At 38.6% G+C, this 16,155-nt stretch overlaps 1 protein-coding gene across 2 annotated transcripts in view; it reads right to left on the bottom strand.

Annotated features, from left to right (window-relative positions):
* Positions 1-16,155, bottom strand: part of GANC (glucosidase alpha, neutral C) — a 75,069-nt gene that overhangs the window by 30,218 nt on the left and 28,696 nt on the right. For both annotated transcript variants that reach the window (XR_008629198.1, XM_055131269.1), the window contains exons 12-15: positions 9,689-9,815; positions 7,636-7,715; positions 4,151-4,294; positions 2,268-2,364 (exon numbers count right to left, since the gene is read on the bottom strand). Coding sequence is in view for 1 of the 2 variants with exons in the window: in XM_055131269.1 (XP_054987244.1) it covers positions 2,268-2,364; positions 4,151-4,294; positions 7,636-7,715; positions 9,689-9,815 (448 nt within the window). In the remaining variant the exon portion in view is untranslated. The remainder of the gene's footprint in view (positions 1-2,267; positions 2,365-4,150; positions 4,295-7,635; positions 7,716-9,688; positions 9,816-16,155) is intronic.

The raw sequence follows: 16,155 nt of genomic DNA, 5'->3' as shown, positions 1-16,155 counted from the left end.
GTGTTGACCTATCTTCTAATCTGTTCCACTTATTTATATGCCTACTCTCCATCTCTAAAAGTCTATAAATTGAGGGAGTGGATAGAGTAGATACAGGTAATATAGGGAAGATATAATGGTAGCATAATGTGTTAATATTTATTTAGCCTTTACTGAGACAGTTACACTATTTTCTTGGATTAATCCACTTAATAATCAAAACAATATTATCAGGTAAGTGTGTTTAATTCCATTTTACAGAGGGGGCAAATGTGACAAACAGAGAATATTATATTTTACCTAGAGTCATACTATTACTGAGTGGTAGAGACAGGATTTAAGCCCAAACGGTCAAACTGTAAAGTCTGTGATCTAATTCATTGTTTAATTCTGTGTTTCTCAACCTTTGTCTGACCAGGGCCCCTTCAGACTTTTAGACCTTGTTTCCTTCCTGCATCCCTACCCCACTCTTCTTCTTGGCCTCTAATCTCATGCTGTACCTCCCTGCTCCATTTCAGTGATTTTCAACTGTGGACCCATTAAGGAGGCCTCATTGAATTGTTCTGTTCTAGTTGATATAAATTTATGAAGATAAATTATATAGCTCTACAGGAGGCCATGAAAGGGAAAAAATCCTACTTTACTAAGTCTAGATTATTTCAGTAATATTTTTGTCTTATAGTCTACCAAAATACTTTTGGTAAATATATTTTTATCTTTCTTAGGAATTTTAGGCTGTACTATGACCAGCAAAGAAAATTATTTTCAAGGGACTATTCTTTTAAAACATTACTATAACAATTTCTCCTTGACTTCCAGTGAAATATCTATATAATTATTTTGAATGCCAAATGACAATATTCTCATAAAGAATAAAAGTTCATGTAAACATGCAGATATTTTTAACTTCTTTTGATTGTTTAGTTAGAAGCTCTCTGGCTGTTGATCTTAGCTTAAAAGAATACCATGGTGTTCTCTACAATGGTTCATTCAACATACTTTGGGACAAAACTGATAGTTTTACACAGAACACTGGTGGCTAGGCAATGGGCAAATATTTAAAAGATGAAAGATTCCTCAGTATGTACATCTTTTATATTTTTAACAGTTATTTATAGTTTATCTTTTAAATTTGTTATTTATTTTAATTGTTTAAATAATATATGTAGATGATCAGAAAAACAGAGATAGAGTGAAAATAGAAAATCACTCATGATCAAGATAAGATAGTTAATTTTTATTACTACAAATATATTACACATTTTAATTAAGACTAGGAATATATACATCTAGGCATCCTGTGCTTCTTCTTATCCTGATATCACAAAAATTTTCTACTATAATTATTATCAAATAGTAATTTTTTTCTTTTTGGGTCACACCCAGTTATGCACAGGGGTTACTCCTGGCTCTGCACTCAGGAATTACTCCTGGCGGTGCTCAGGGGACCATATGGGATGCTGGGATTTGAACCCGGGTCGGCCTCGTGCAAGGCAAACGCCCTACCCGCTGTGCTATCACTCCAGCCCTTCAAAGAGTAATTTTAAGTAGCCTTATAATAGAGTATCATACTATACTTTCATAACTATTCCCTAGTTATTATATACTTGGATTTTCCTTTTTGTTTTAGGGACAAAAGTGTCTCTGAATATGAATATTTGTCTGAGCTGACAATAGTTTGTTCTTTTCTAGAGTACTATAGGATGAAGCAGTAAACCTAATTATTCAAAGGTTCTGTAAAGGCTGGACTTTTCAAACTAGGACCTAAGCTCTGCCCAAGGCCAAGGTACTTAAAATAACCTTCTTGCCACAGATGGTTAAGTTGAATTGGATCTGCATTAGCTAGTAAACCTGATACAGTTATAGATGACCCGACCACAGCAAAAGCCAGGTCTATTTTAAGCCATATTTTAAGCCAAGTGGAACAGGTGGTTAAAGGAATGTGTTAAAGCATATTCCTCCTGGTTTTGATAAATCAGAGACAGGATCACAGATGTCCATCCCAGCAAGCAGATATTCCAAATTATTCTTCCAACATCTAAGTGGGAATTTCTTCAGTGGAAAACAAGTAATTAAATTTTATTAAAATTGACTTATTCTATCTAAGTAAACCAGTTTGTTCTTCCGAGTGACAACATACTTATTTTAGGACACAGCATTCTCTATATCTAAAGCCTACAATGGTTACCGAAAAATAAGGCATTGAGAGAGTAGCACTATATACATTAGTCTAATAAAATGGGTTATTAACTTATGTTTTTAGTCTCATCACAGGAACCATCCCTTACCATACTTCTGTGATCCAGCAAAGAAAGAACGTGCAAGAACAAAAGGTCTCTCCCTTCCTTTAGATCTTTTTATTAGTCCTTCTGCAGTGGCCATTTGCTATAAAATCAAAGGATAAACATTTCAAGGAGATTATGGGGTTAAAGCATTGTTTGGATGAACATCTCCTATAAGATTATTTAGCATGCTAAAAAGAAGTGGTGGATGGGAATGTAAAATATTAATGTAGATCCATTTAATAATTTTCATGATGTAATGAAAGAATTAGAAACTCCTCTGTGAGAATAACAGAAAAAATTCATTAATATAGCAATAAAATAATGTAAAATAAGGTGGCAGCTATGTTGTTCTTAATATTGTTAGAAATCTTATAAGATTTTCTCATATAATCTATGCCAGTGATTTTCAAACTTTTTTATCTACATATTAGTACCAGTAATACAGATTGGTAGTGAAAAATCACTGATCTCCTAACTCCTTCTGAGAAACAGATTTCACTAATAAAACCCCCCCAAAAACAAATTTAGTGACACTAAATGACTTGCCTAACTTATTTAGGCATAATAATAATATAATAAACTCTCTAAAACAAGTTGAGGTTAAAGTAGAGTACTATTAGAGAAGGAAACATATACTATAAAAACTATGCTGTATCTAGTCAGGAGCTCCCACTGGAAAATAACAACTGGTGGAAAGACCTTAGGAATGTAGGTATAGTCTTAAAATAACCAAGAACGTAGGTATAAATAAAAATAAATGACTTCTAAGTCTTCTTGGTGTGAGTGGCAACTGAAAGGCAATTATATCATCATCTTTGAGAAAGCTAAATACTTAAGGAAGACTTTCTACACTTAAAAGTATATTTACTAGAATTGTATATTGTAATATTTACTGTATCTTATATATAGTAAAATATATTTACTAAATATAATATATAACAAATAATATATTCTATTTACAAAAACATTAATATTTACTGTATCTTATTCCTTTGGTATTAATATAAGACTTTCTACTATATTTGAGCTGGAGCACAGCGGGTAGGACGTTCACCTTGCATGCAGCCGACCGGGGTTTGATTCTCTGCCCCTCTCGGAGAGCCCGACAAGCTACCGAGAGTATCTCGCCCGCATGGCAGACCCTGGCAAACTACCTGTGGCGTATTCGATATGCCAAAAACAGTAACAACAAATCTCACAATGGAGACGTTACTGGTGCCCACTTGAGCAAACTGATGAGCAATGGGATGACAGTGACAATGACGGTGACTACTATATTTAGACATTTGTGAAATCTCAAATCCCTTTTTTTTGAAGGGCTCACACCTGGCAGTGCTCAGAGACTATTCAACCACTCCAGATTGCCTGAAGGGGTGGGAGGTGGTGGGCCTCTCCCCAGGGTGCTTGGAGGGACCATGCAGTGTCAGGGATCAAACCTGAGCTTTGGGCATACAACACATGTGCAAAGAAAATTTTTTCATTGCCTTTATTTATGTATGTGTACACACTGCTTACTTCAAGAAAAGGTGTTTTGGAATAGTACCCAACGCTACTTATTAATGCTCCTGCCAAGTAAAATGTTACTATGTTATTAATCTCACAAATTTATAAATTATAAATCAAATTCATTATAGAAGAAAATGATGCAAAAGAGAAATTTTTAGAAAGTCTCATACTTGAAGAAGCATCAGGTTAAAAATTATATTTATAAAATTTCAAAACAAAAAACAAAACAACAACAAAAAAGCCTCATACTGGTACAACTTGGTAATCATCCCTGTGGTCAAAAATGACATTTAAGGAAAAATGAACAGTATAGTATTATTACAAAGCAGCCCAAAAGGCAGAGCAAATGGATTTGATTGGCTTCTTCCTGGATGCCATACCTGATAAAAACCATAGATGTTGTGAAGTTCTCTGTGCTCCCAATTGCCATGATGAATGGCATTCTTCTGCATAGTTAGCTCTGGTCCTCTAAAAACAGAGGGCTCATTCATGTCATTCCATACGTAGAGAACGTCAGTAGATCCCTAAAAAGCAAGTCATGTCAGAATGCTTCTCCTGTATTTTCAGCTTTGTAACACAGAAGGTGTTTTGTTTTGTTTTATTTTGTTTCCCATTAACAATTCTGCTAAATGAGTCTGTAAGCAGCTTAACAATAGGGAAGTTCTGGTGAGATCTGGTTCAAATGTTGTTTATTTCTTGCTCTAACTGGCTTTCTCTGTCTTAATATGTGGTTCTCTGGGAGTTTATGGATTAAGAGTTCAGTCTAGGAGATAAACAGACCTGAGTTCTAATCTTGGATACACCATTTACTGTACTCCAATCAGCAAGTTGGAAATAAACTTACCAACTTTTAAAAATTGTTCCTGGTCTCTAAAAGTGGTGCTGGGAAAACTGGACAGCTACCTGTGAAAAAATGAACTCCAACCTCTGTCTAATGCCAGGCACAAAAAAATCAGATCAAAGTGGATTAAAGACCACAATATCAAACCTGAATCCACAAGGTACGTAGAGGAAAAAGTAGGCAGAACCCTCCATGACACTGAAGCTAAAAGCATCTTTAAGGACGAAACACCACTGACCAAGCAAGTGGAAACAAACAAAACAAACAGGACTACATTAAACTAAGAAACTTCTGCACCTCAGAAGAAACAGTGACCAAAATAAAGAGACAGGCCACGGAATGGGAAAAAATATTTACCCAATACCCCTCTGACAAGGGGTTAATATCCAGGATATACAAGACACTAGTAGAACTGTACAAGAAAAAAAAACATCAAAAAATGGGGAGAAGAAATGAACAGAAGCTTCCTCAAAAAAGAAATATAAATGGACAAAAGGCACATGAAAAAATGTTCTACGTCGCTAATCATCAAGTAGATGCAAATCAAAACAACAATGAGATATTATCTCACACCACAGAGACTGGCACACATCAAAAAAAGCAAGAACAGTGCTTTTTTTGATGTGTGCCAGTGCTGACGTGGATGTGGAGAGAAAGAGACTCTCATTGCTGGTGGGAATGCTGACTGGTCCAGCCTTTTTTGAAAACAATATGGGCATTTCTTAAAAAACTAGAAATTGAGCTTCCATATAACCCAGAAATATCATTCTGGGAATATTATCTTGAGGGTGCAAAAAGACACAGCAGAAATTACATCTGCACCTGTATGTTCATTGCAGCACTGTTCACAATAGCCAGACTCTGGAAACAACCCAAGTGCCTGAGAACAGATGACTGGTTAAAGAAACTCTGGTACACCTACACAATGGAATACTATGCAGCTGTTAGGAAAGATGAAGTCATGAAATTTGATTATAAGTAGATGGTCATGGAGAGTATCATGCTAAGTGAAATGAGTCAGAAAGAGAGGGACAGACAGAATGACTGCACTCATTTGTGGAATATGAAATATCATAATATAAGACTAACATCCCAGGACAGTAGAGACAGGGTCAGGAAGATTGCTCCATAGGTTGGCAACCTGTCTTATGAGCTGGGGGAGAAGGCAGCTGGGATAGAGAAGGGATTACAGAGTCAATGATGGTTGGAGGGATTGCTCGGGATTCGAGATGTGTGCTGAAAACAGATAAAGGACCAAACATGATGGCCTCTTACTATCTATATTGCAAACCATAATGCCCATAAGTAGAGAGAGTAAGAGGGAAACTGTCTGCCAGAGAGGCAGGGGAAAGGTTGAGACAGGGCAAGGTAGGGATACTGGGGGCATTGGTGGTGGAAAATATACACTGGTGGAGGGATGGGTGTTCGATCATTGTATGACTGAAATTCAAATGTGAAAGCTTTGTAAGTGTAGCTCATGGTGATTCAATTAAAAAAAAATAGGGGGGGCTGGAGTGATAGCATAGCGGGTAGGGCGTTTGCCTTGCACGCGGCCGACCCAGGTTCAAATCCCAGCATCCCATATGGTCCCCTGAGCACCGCCAGGAGTAATTCCTGAGTGCAGAGCCAGGAGTAACCCCTGTGCATCGCCAGGTGTGACCCAAAAACCAAAAAAAAAAAACCACAAAAAAAAAATAGGAAAAAGTTGTTCTTGGTCTCAATTTCCTTATCTTCCAGATTACTTGTTACTTACTGAACATCAGAGGGTTATTATGAAGATAAAACATTACACATCACATGCTTGGCATATAGCAAATAATTTATACTACACATTATATTCAGCATCATCATAACTGGTTGAAACAGTTATTTAGATGTGACTATGACTGCACCAGTGTTTATTTTTCTTTCAATTGCAGTGCTGGGGATCAATCATACAAAGCAAGTGTTCTGCCATTGAACTATATCCCTAGTCCCTATGGCTCTTTGTAAAAAAATAAAATTTTTAAAAGTTTGGGGGGCATGTTTCATGCCCAGGCATGCTCAGGAGCTATTTCTGTGCCTGTGCTCAGGGATCACTCCTGGTGGTACTCAGAGGAACCATATGTGATGGCAGGGATGAAACCAGGATTTTTTTTTAATAGAAGTATAAGTGACATACATTATTTTATTTGTATTAATTATAACAATGATTTGACATTTGACTCTCTGGCTCTTCTAAGATTTAAAATATTAATTTATTGAATAGACTTGGACTGACCTGGGCACTTTGGTGGTAGTGGGGTGCAATAATTTTGTATATAAATGTAAAATATATTAACATTATTATAATCATGTTACCTAATATAATAAATAAATGATACAAATAAGCAAAATAGGATTTGGAAGAATTTATACCTTTTTTTTGTTTGTTTGGGGGACATACCCTGCAGTGCTCAGTGTTTACTCCTGGGTCTTATACTCAGAAATCGTGCCTGGTGGTGCTCAGTAGACTGTATATGGTGCTGGGGATTGAACCAGGGTTGGCAGCATGCAAGGCAAGTGCCTTAACCTCGGTATTATCTCTGCAACTCCTATACCTTTTTGTAATGATACATAGTTTGTAAAATATTTTCACATATATTTGAATTATCTTTAATAAAGAATATGATTGTCTAAACAGTATTTATACAACAATTTGAAAATATAACTTGAAATATCATAGTTCATCATGAGAAGTGAAAATGAAAGTTTTTCTGAATTTGTAATACATATGAATATTCTTATGGCAACATCCAAGTATGTATGTGTTATTTATCAATAGCTCCTGGATGAAGCATAGAAATTCTATTTAATAAACCCTGCCCCCTTTCAGCCTTTCAAGTAACTAGGAAAGATAAAAAGAAAAGCAACAGAACCTGGAAACATCACACAATGGGTAAGATGTTGGCTTTTGAGTCCTGGAATGCTATAAGAGCACATAACCGGGGTTAAACCCCGAGCTTAGCCAGGCATGACCCCAAAACCAAACAAAAGGCAACAAACCTGATAAAAAGAGAAAGCAAAGAGACTTGAATACCACTCTCGGACTTTGGGATCAGTAAAATCCAGGTAAGAGGAGAGACCTGTAGAGACAGAAGAGCAGACAACTTGTGAGTAACAGTGGTCCTGACTGGATATGTTACTTCAAAAACATCCTATTTGGAAACTAGATTATCAATGGGTACCTTATATATATATCAGGAAAAAAAATGTATGTATGTAAGAGCCGATACCAAGGCATGCTCTGGTGAGAAGCAGATGAAGGCAATGACGATCTCCAGGCACAATGCTTTCAACCCAGAGGTCCAGAAGAAATGTCCATAAGTGATAAAAAAAACCACCTCAAACTGTCCCTCACTATAGGTCTAATATAGTCTGAGATATCCTTGAGTGAGCCCTCTCTTCTTAAAAAAGAGTAAAGAAATGTTTCTAAGTGGTATAATCAGAGGGGAAAATGCATGAGGTTTCTCTCTAGCAGTGGTTTCCAATCACTGGTCCGGTCCATGATCTAGGGCTGTTCTGGAAAAATTTTCTGCCTGTCTGCAAAACAATTATTGATGTTTAGCCCCTGAGACACCTGAATCATGTTGTGGAATGCAGCAGGAGTGGAGCAGAGCACTGCTTGCTGCAATGAATATTAATGGTAGTGTGTATATGCTCCCTTTTCTCCTGTTTTCACTGTTCCACGGTATAAAAAAGTTGAAAACCACTACTCTAGAGTGCATGAATTTGTTATGGGAGGCTCTGATATAATAGAGTTGGGATTTCCTTTTATCCTTGAGTTTCTACCAAGAGTCCAATAATTTCTGGAATGAAGAATCCAGAGTTGCCAAGGTATAACTGAGGTCACTCATGAAAGGATGAGAAAGTAAAATTATGGGTGAACAGTGCTAGATTCTTTTTCTTTTTCTCTTCATCTCCTTTTTCTCATTTTCTGGTTTAAAATTTTTATTTCCTTAGGTTGTCACTGAGCTTTGCTAGTTTATTTTTCATTCATTCATTGACAAATGTATACAAGGCAGATTGCATCAGGCATTATGAAACATACAAAGAAAGCAATATCAGCTCTTAAAAGGATTTCAGAATGCATTACAGTATGGACGATTCTCAGAAAACTAGAGGTTGAGCTCCCATTTGACCCAGCAATACCACTGCTGGGAATATATCCCAGAGAGGCAAAAAAGTACAATCGAAACAACATCTGCACATGTATGTTCATCGCAGCACTGTTTACAATAGCCAGAATCTGGAAAAAACCCGAATGCCCCAAAACGGATGACTGGTTGAGGAAACTTTGGTACATCTATACAATGGAATACTATGCAGCTGTTAGAAAAAAAGGAAGTCAAGAATTTTGTAGTTAAGTGGATGGGCATGAAAAGTTTCATGCTGAGTGAAATGAGTCAGAAAGAGAGAGACAGACATAGAAAGACTGCACTCATCTATGGTATATAGAATATCAGAGTGGGAGACTAATACCCAAGAACTGTAGAAATAAGTACCAGGAGGTTGACCCCATGGCTTCGCGGCTGGCCTCACGTTCCGGGGAAAGGGCAACTCAGAGAAGCGATCACCAACTACATTGTAGTCGAAGGCCATGTGGGGGAAGGGAGTTGCGGGCTGAATGAGGGCTAGAGACTGAGCACAGCGGCCACTCAACACCTTTATTGCAAACCACAAGAGCTAATTAGAGAGAGAGAACAGAAGGGAATGCCCTGCCACAGTGGCAGGGTTGGGTGGGGGGGAGATGGGATTGGGGAGGGTGGGAGGGACGCCGGGTTTACGGGTGGTGGAGAATGGGCACTGGTGAAGGGATAGGTTCCCGAACTTTGTATGAGGGAAGTATAAGCACAAAAGTGTATAAATCTGTAACTGTACCCTCACGGTGATTCTCTAATTAAAAATAAATAAATTAAAAAAAAATAAATTATAAAAAAAAAAAACAGGATTTCAGAATGCATTAAGAGACACTTAGAAGAAATGATAATGATGGCCATGAATCCTTCATTAATGGGGACTAAATAAGAGGAAACAGTGTATAATGTGGTTATCTTACCAGGCCAGCATATCCCTTCAAAGTCTCCTCCATCATGATTCCTCACAAAGAAGCCCTGTTCCTTGGCCTTAGCATACACTGAGTAGTTAGGGTCAACCTTGATGTGGGGGTCACTAATGACTACAAGCTGTAAGGACAGAAAGATTTGAGGAGCACATTAGTTTCATATTAGTCAAATGCTCATTTACGTTTCAGCATTGTTCAGGGATTCAAATTTACTAAAGTAACGAAATATTCAAGATCAGTGCTTTCCAATCTCCAGTCCACAGACTATTGCTAATTCACAGAAATTTCCTGCCAATCTGTGAAGAAGTTACAAAACCAGAGGGGACCAGAGAGATAGTGTAGGGGGTTAAGTGTTTGCCTTGAATGCAGATGTCCCCCAGTTTGATCTAGATATCCTAGAAAAGTAGCAGCTAATTTAGCACTTGTATTGTAGCGCTGTAGCACTGTTGTCCCATTGTTCATCAATTTGCTCGAGTGGGCACCAGTAAAGCCTCCATTGTGAGACTTGTTGTTACTGTTTTTGACATATTGAATACGCCATGGGTAGCTTGCCAAGTTCTGCCATGCAGGCGGAATACTCTCGGTAGCTTGCCAGGCTCTCTGAGAGGGACCAAACCTCTCGGAGGAATCAAACCTAGGTCCGCCACATGCAAGGCAAATGCCCTACATGCTGTGCTATCGCTCCAGCCCCGTTTAGCACTTGTATTATTTGAATTAAACATTGTATCTCAAAAGTTCAAGATTTTCTATTCATTGATTTTTTTTCTGCTCAGTTTCTACTTATTTTAAAGTAAAATAATTATAAAATTGTCATTTTGTTGCATTTTAAATGTATTTTATTTTATTTTTTTTTTTTTTTATTTTTTTTTTTTTTTTGCTTTTTGGGTCACACCCAGCAATGCTCAGGGGTTACTCCTGGCTTTGCACTCAGGAATTACTCCTGGCGGTGCTTGGGGGACCATATGGGATGCCGGGGATCGAACCCGGGTCGGCCGCGTGCAAGGCAAACGCCCTACCCGCTGTACTATCGCTCCAGCCCCTTTAAATGTATTTTAAAATAAATTTTATTGTATTGTAAAATGCTATGGTAAATAATGGCATTTTTCCTGCCCCAGAATTCTACAAAACATTTCTAATTTCATTGGTATTCAATGGTAAAAAGGTTGAAAACTGTTGTTTCAGACACAGGTGAAACCCTGTAGCATCTACTGCGCTTGTGGAAATATGCCAAAATTGCACCGATTTTTTTTTATAATTATTACTTCCCAGACATCACATATTCTTAAGAGAGCATTTACTAAGCTTCTGTCTGTACTGCTGAATGCTACACATAAAAGATTTTAAGTAAACTGGATTCTAATTCCCTGGATACCGATAGTCTAAAACAAAACTGACAAAAGCAATAGTAAATAAGAAAATAGCATGTCAAAAAGCACCCTAAACCAAGAGTAGCAGCTTATTTATGAAGGAATATGAGAAAATCTGTCATGATAGCTCGGTGATTAGGCTGTGTTAGCATTTCTCTCTCCGTTCTATTACTGTCATTTTCACTTAGTCCAGGGCCTCAAGGCCATTTTATTTGGCAGAACAATCTTCTAATTTTTCTTCCTCATCTCTATTCAAACCAATTGTGGACTCCATTGTGAGACACACTAAAGTTTAGTTCTGTTGCTCATATTTATTTAAAAAATTTTATTGTGAAAAATACTCATAAATTTTAAGTAATTTTACCATTTTAACTTTTTGATTTTGAGCCATACCTGGCTCTGTGCTCAGGGATCTCTCCTGGAAGAGCTCTGGAAATTATATGTGGGATGTTGGGGATTGAACCCAGGTTGGCTGCATGCAAGGCAAGTACCTTATCTACCATACTATCTCTCTGACCCTATCTGAACCATATTTAAGTGTACAGTGCATTAGTGCTATGTAATTCTCATTGACATACAATTTACCTTCAGAAATCTTCTCATCTTGCAAACTAAATCTCTGAACTCATTAAAGAATATTCCCTTGTTACAGAATGGGAAAGGATATTTACACAATACCCATCAGATAAGGGGTTGATATCAAGGGTATATAAAGCACTGGTTGAACTCTACAAGAAGAAAACATCCAACCCCATCAAAAAATGGGGCGAAGAAATGAACAGAAACTTTACCAAGGAAGAGATACGAATGGCCAAAAGGCACATGAAAAAGTGCTCTACATCACTAGTCGTCAGAGAGATGCAGATCAAAACAACCATGAGATACCACCTCACACCACAGAGACTAGCACACATCCAAAATAACAAAAGCAACCGCTGTTGGAGAGGATGTGGGGAGAAAGGGACCCTTCTACACTGCTGGTGGGAATGCCGGCTAGTTCAGCCCTTTTGGAAAACAGTATGGACGATTCTCAAAAAACTAGAGGTTGAACTCCCATTTGACCCAGCAATACCACTGCTGGGAATATATCCCAGAAAAGCCAAAAAGTATAGTCGAAGTGACATATGCACTTATATGTTCACTGCAGCACTGTTTACAATAGCCAGAATCTGGAAAAAACCCGAGTGCCCTAGAACAGATGACTGGTTGAAGAAACTCTGGTACATCTATACAATGGAATACTATGCAGCTGTTAGAAAAAATGAGGTCATGACGTTTGCATATAAGTGGATCAACATGGAAAGTATCATGCTAAGTGAAATGAGTCAGAAAGAGAGAGACAGATATAGAAAGATTGCACTCATCTGTGGAATATAGAATAATAGACTATAATACTAACGCCCAAGAATAGTAGAAATAAGTACCAGGAGAATATTTCCATGGCTTGGAGGCTGGTCTCTCATTCTGGGTAACTCAGGGAAGGGACCACCAAGTAAAATGTGGTTGGAGGACATGTGGGGGAAGGGTGAGGCGGGTGGAATACAGACTAGAGACTGAACACAATGGCCACTCAACACCTCTATTGCAAACCACAACACCTAATCAGAGAGAGAGAACAAGAGGGAATTCCCTGCCACAGTGGCAGGGTGGGGTGGGGGGAGACGGGTCTGGGGAGGGGGGGAGGGATGTTGGGTTTACGGGTGGTGGAGAATGGGCACTGGTGAAGGGATGGGTTATTGAACTTTGTATGGGGGAAGCATGAGCACAAAGATGTATGGATCTGTAACTGTACCCTCACGATGACTCTCTAATTAAAAATAAACTAATAATAATAAAAAAAAATAAAAAATCAAAAAAAAAATCAAAAAAAAAAAAAAAGAATATTCCCTTGTTTCTGACCTTGTTTTGATCCTGGCCACTGACCATCACCATTCTACATTATATTCCTACGCCTTTGATAACCTCCAGTTTTAATATTTTGTTTTGGTTTTGGAACCACACTCAACAGTGATTAGGGATTAGTTCTGGCAGTGCTTGGGAGACATCTATGGTGCTGCTGATCAAACTAAGGTCCCCCATGTGCAAGGCAAGTACCTTAATCTCTATACCTTATCTTCAGTCCTACTTTCCTTTTAAGGCTATGCAAAATAATATTATTATTCTACGTAATAGCGATAGCCCAATGGGTAGGGTGTTTGCCTTGCATGAGGCCAACCCGGGTTCAATTCCTCTGCCCCTCTTGGACAGCTTGGCAAGCTACCGAGAGTATCTTGCCCGCATGGGAGAGCCTGGCAACTAGCTGTAGCATATTAGATATGCCAAAAACAATTAACAAGTCTCATAATGGAGACATTACTGGTGCCCACTTGAGCAAATCGGTGAGCAATGGGATGACAGTTATACAGTGATACAGTGGTTATTTTATTTTATTTTTTATTGAATCACCATGAGATACAGGTTCAAAGCTTTTGTGATAGGGTTTCAGTTATACAGTGTTCCAACACCCATCCCTCAACCAGTGTACATTTTCTACCACCAATATCCCCTGTATCCCTATTGCTACCTCCTCCCCAGACACAATGATCTTATGCAGACAATTTCATTTGTACATAGTGAAATGTAGACACCATGATTTATCCTTCATCCATCAGTGGACACTGGGTTGTTTCTACACTTTAAAGGTGTTATGATTAATTCTGAAATAAATTTGGGTGTAAAAATATCTACTTAAGTCCCTGCTTTCACCATTTTTGGGTGAAATCCTAAAAGTAGGATTGATGGATCACATGATATGTTTTAAATTTTTTGCTTTCCATAATGATTATCTCATTTCACAGTGCTAAAGTGTCCTAGTTTCTCTTTATCTTCATCAATATTTGATTTTTTCAAAAAAAATTTTTGAAAATATCTATTATAATAGTATAACATTATATCTTATTTCCTTGATGATTAGTGATCTTGAACATCTTTCACATATTGGTTCATATTCTTCTTTCTAGAAATATTTATCAAGTTCTTTACCCATTTTTAAATCACACTAGTGTATTGTTGATCTAGAGTTATAGAATTTCTTTGTAGACTCTGAATAATAATTTCTTTATTCAAAACCACTTAATGTCTCCCAATCATACAGCCACCAACAAAGTCAGACTGAGAGCACCCAAATCTTGGGCATGCCTTTTTCCCTATCAAATTGATTCTGCTGCTTTCCAAACACCTCCAGGTGATCTAGTCTTTGCTCACTTGTGCTCCACCCCCACATCCCTGCTTAACTACTAGTTAGGGAAACATCCTCAGGGTTGTGCATCTGGGAGGTACAATATGCCCTATTTCGCCCAACCGGATAAACACTTCTTTCTCTTGATATACTACCCTGACCTACTTTTAGCCATTATGTTACAGCCCTGTTTTGAGGTTGTTGTAAACTACTTTTTCCCCATACTCACTATAAGACCCAAGGGATTGATCTCCACATTCTCTTTAACATTAGCACAGCAACTTAAACCTATGAAGAACTCCGTCAATAGATGCAGTTTCTGGAATAGGCAAGTCAGAGTTTAGATTTATGCCCTGCTACTTATTTACTGTATGCCTTTGTTCAAAATATGAAATCTTAACCCTCAGACTCAGTTTCTTTGAGAACCAGGATAAAAAAGTCTATCTCATAATTTTGTAAAGACTGGATAATGTGTTTTATCATAGGGCCAAACCCATAATAAGTGTTTCACAAATGGTTGTTCCATACTGAGAAATTAGAAGTTAGCAGAGTTGGCTCAGGTCACTTGTGAAAGGCCTGGGGATCAAAGGAATGGACTGAAAGGCAACCTTCTGCAATGGAACCCATTTACACAATATGTATGCTCCATGATACAGTCCCTTTCCTCTCCCCTTCTCTCTGTTACTTTCATGTTCTACCTCTTTTCATTATTACTATTACTATCATTATCACTTCTGCATTACACATGAGAAGGGGTTCTCTTCCTCCCCATTTTCTATTTTAGTGCTTTCCTTGACCATATTAACATGTAGGACTGACAGATAAATCTATAATGGAAGTGATGTAGGCAGGTAGACTGGGAAAGGCCCTTGGCAATGAAACCTAAATCAACAAAATTTCTGGGAAGGAAAGTTCTAAGACTGGCCCACCTTGTGGATACAGAAAGCAAGACTGGAGATAAGACCTCCAGCAGTGGACCCTGAGGATATTGGATTCCTCCCCAGAAGGAAATCCCTGGAATACCCTTGGGCCTCTCCCTGAATCCAATTAACTTTAGTGATTCAGCCCAGAGAAGATCCAGCAGGACCAAAGGTCAAGAAAAGGAGTTTCAAAGGCTGTACCCAATTCTACCCACTTCGCAATAGACTCTTAACTCAGTAGAAGCCCCACATGGGGACAGGCTAAAAAAACCTTATAAAAGCCACCTTGACCAAGGGGAGAGCACAAATATGCTGCCTGAGCCTATGTGCTGCTTGCACTCACACGGCCGAGCACATGTACTGCTTGAGCACATGTGCCGCCCACATCTCCTCCTGAGATGTGTACTTTCATGCTTTCATGTCTAATGCTGGGATGTATGTAGGGGCTCTCCTCACCCTTGGAAACGCCCATGAGTGCACGTTACTCTCTCTCTCCCTCCCACCCTCTCACCCTCTCTCTCTCTCTCTCTCTCTCTCTCTCTCTCTTTCTCTCTCCACCCACCCACCCACACCTTCAAGAACCCTCCAAATAAAATCTGTTTTACTTCACTGCTTGTCTACTCCTGAAATTCTTTTCTGTGAGGTGAGACAAGAACTCAAAAAACCCTGGGTAAGGCCTGGGACTGGTTTCTCCTTTCCTGCAAAGAGCAAATTCTCATTCCAACCTGAGTACATGGCTCCCCGAGAAATCAGGTGGTGGGGAATCAACTCCTGTGCCTGGAAGACTAAGAAGACTTCAAGTGTCTGATAGCCAACTGGTGGGGCTGGTGGGGCTCAGGCCCATGCCAAGCAGGGGCTCACTGCAGACTTCATCAGTCCTAGTCTTCCCAGTGGGTCCCAGATGGCAGAAGTGGACTGGGAGAAGGTGACCATCTTTCTCTCCTCCCCAACTCACAA

The sequence above is a fragment of the Sorex araneus genome, chromosome 3, assembly GCF_027595985.1.
Source record: "Sorex araneus isolate mSorAra2 chromosome 3, mSorAra2.pri, whole genome shotgun sequence".
In the NCBI taxonomy this organism is placed as follows: domain Eukaryota; kingdom Metazoa; phylum Chordata; class Mammalia; order Eulipotyphla; family Soricidae; genus Sorex; species Sorex araneus.
This window is presented reverse-complemented; position numbering and strand designations above follow the sequence as displayed.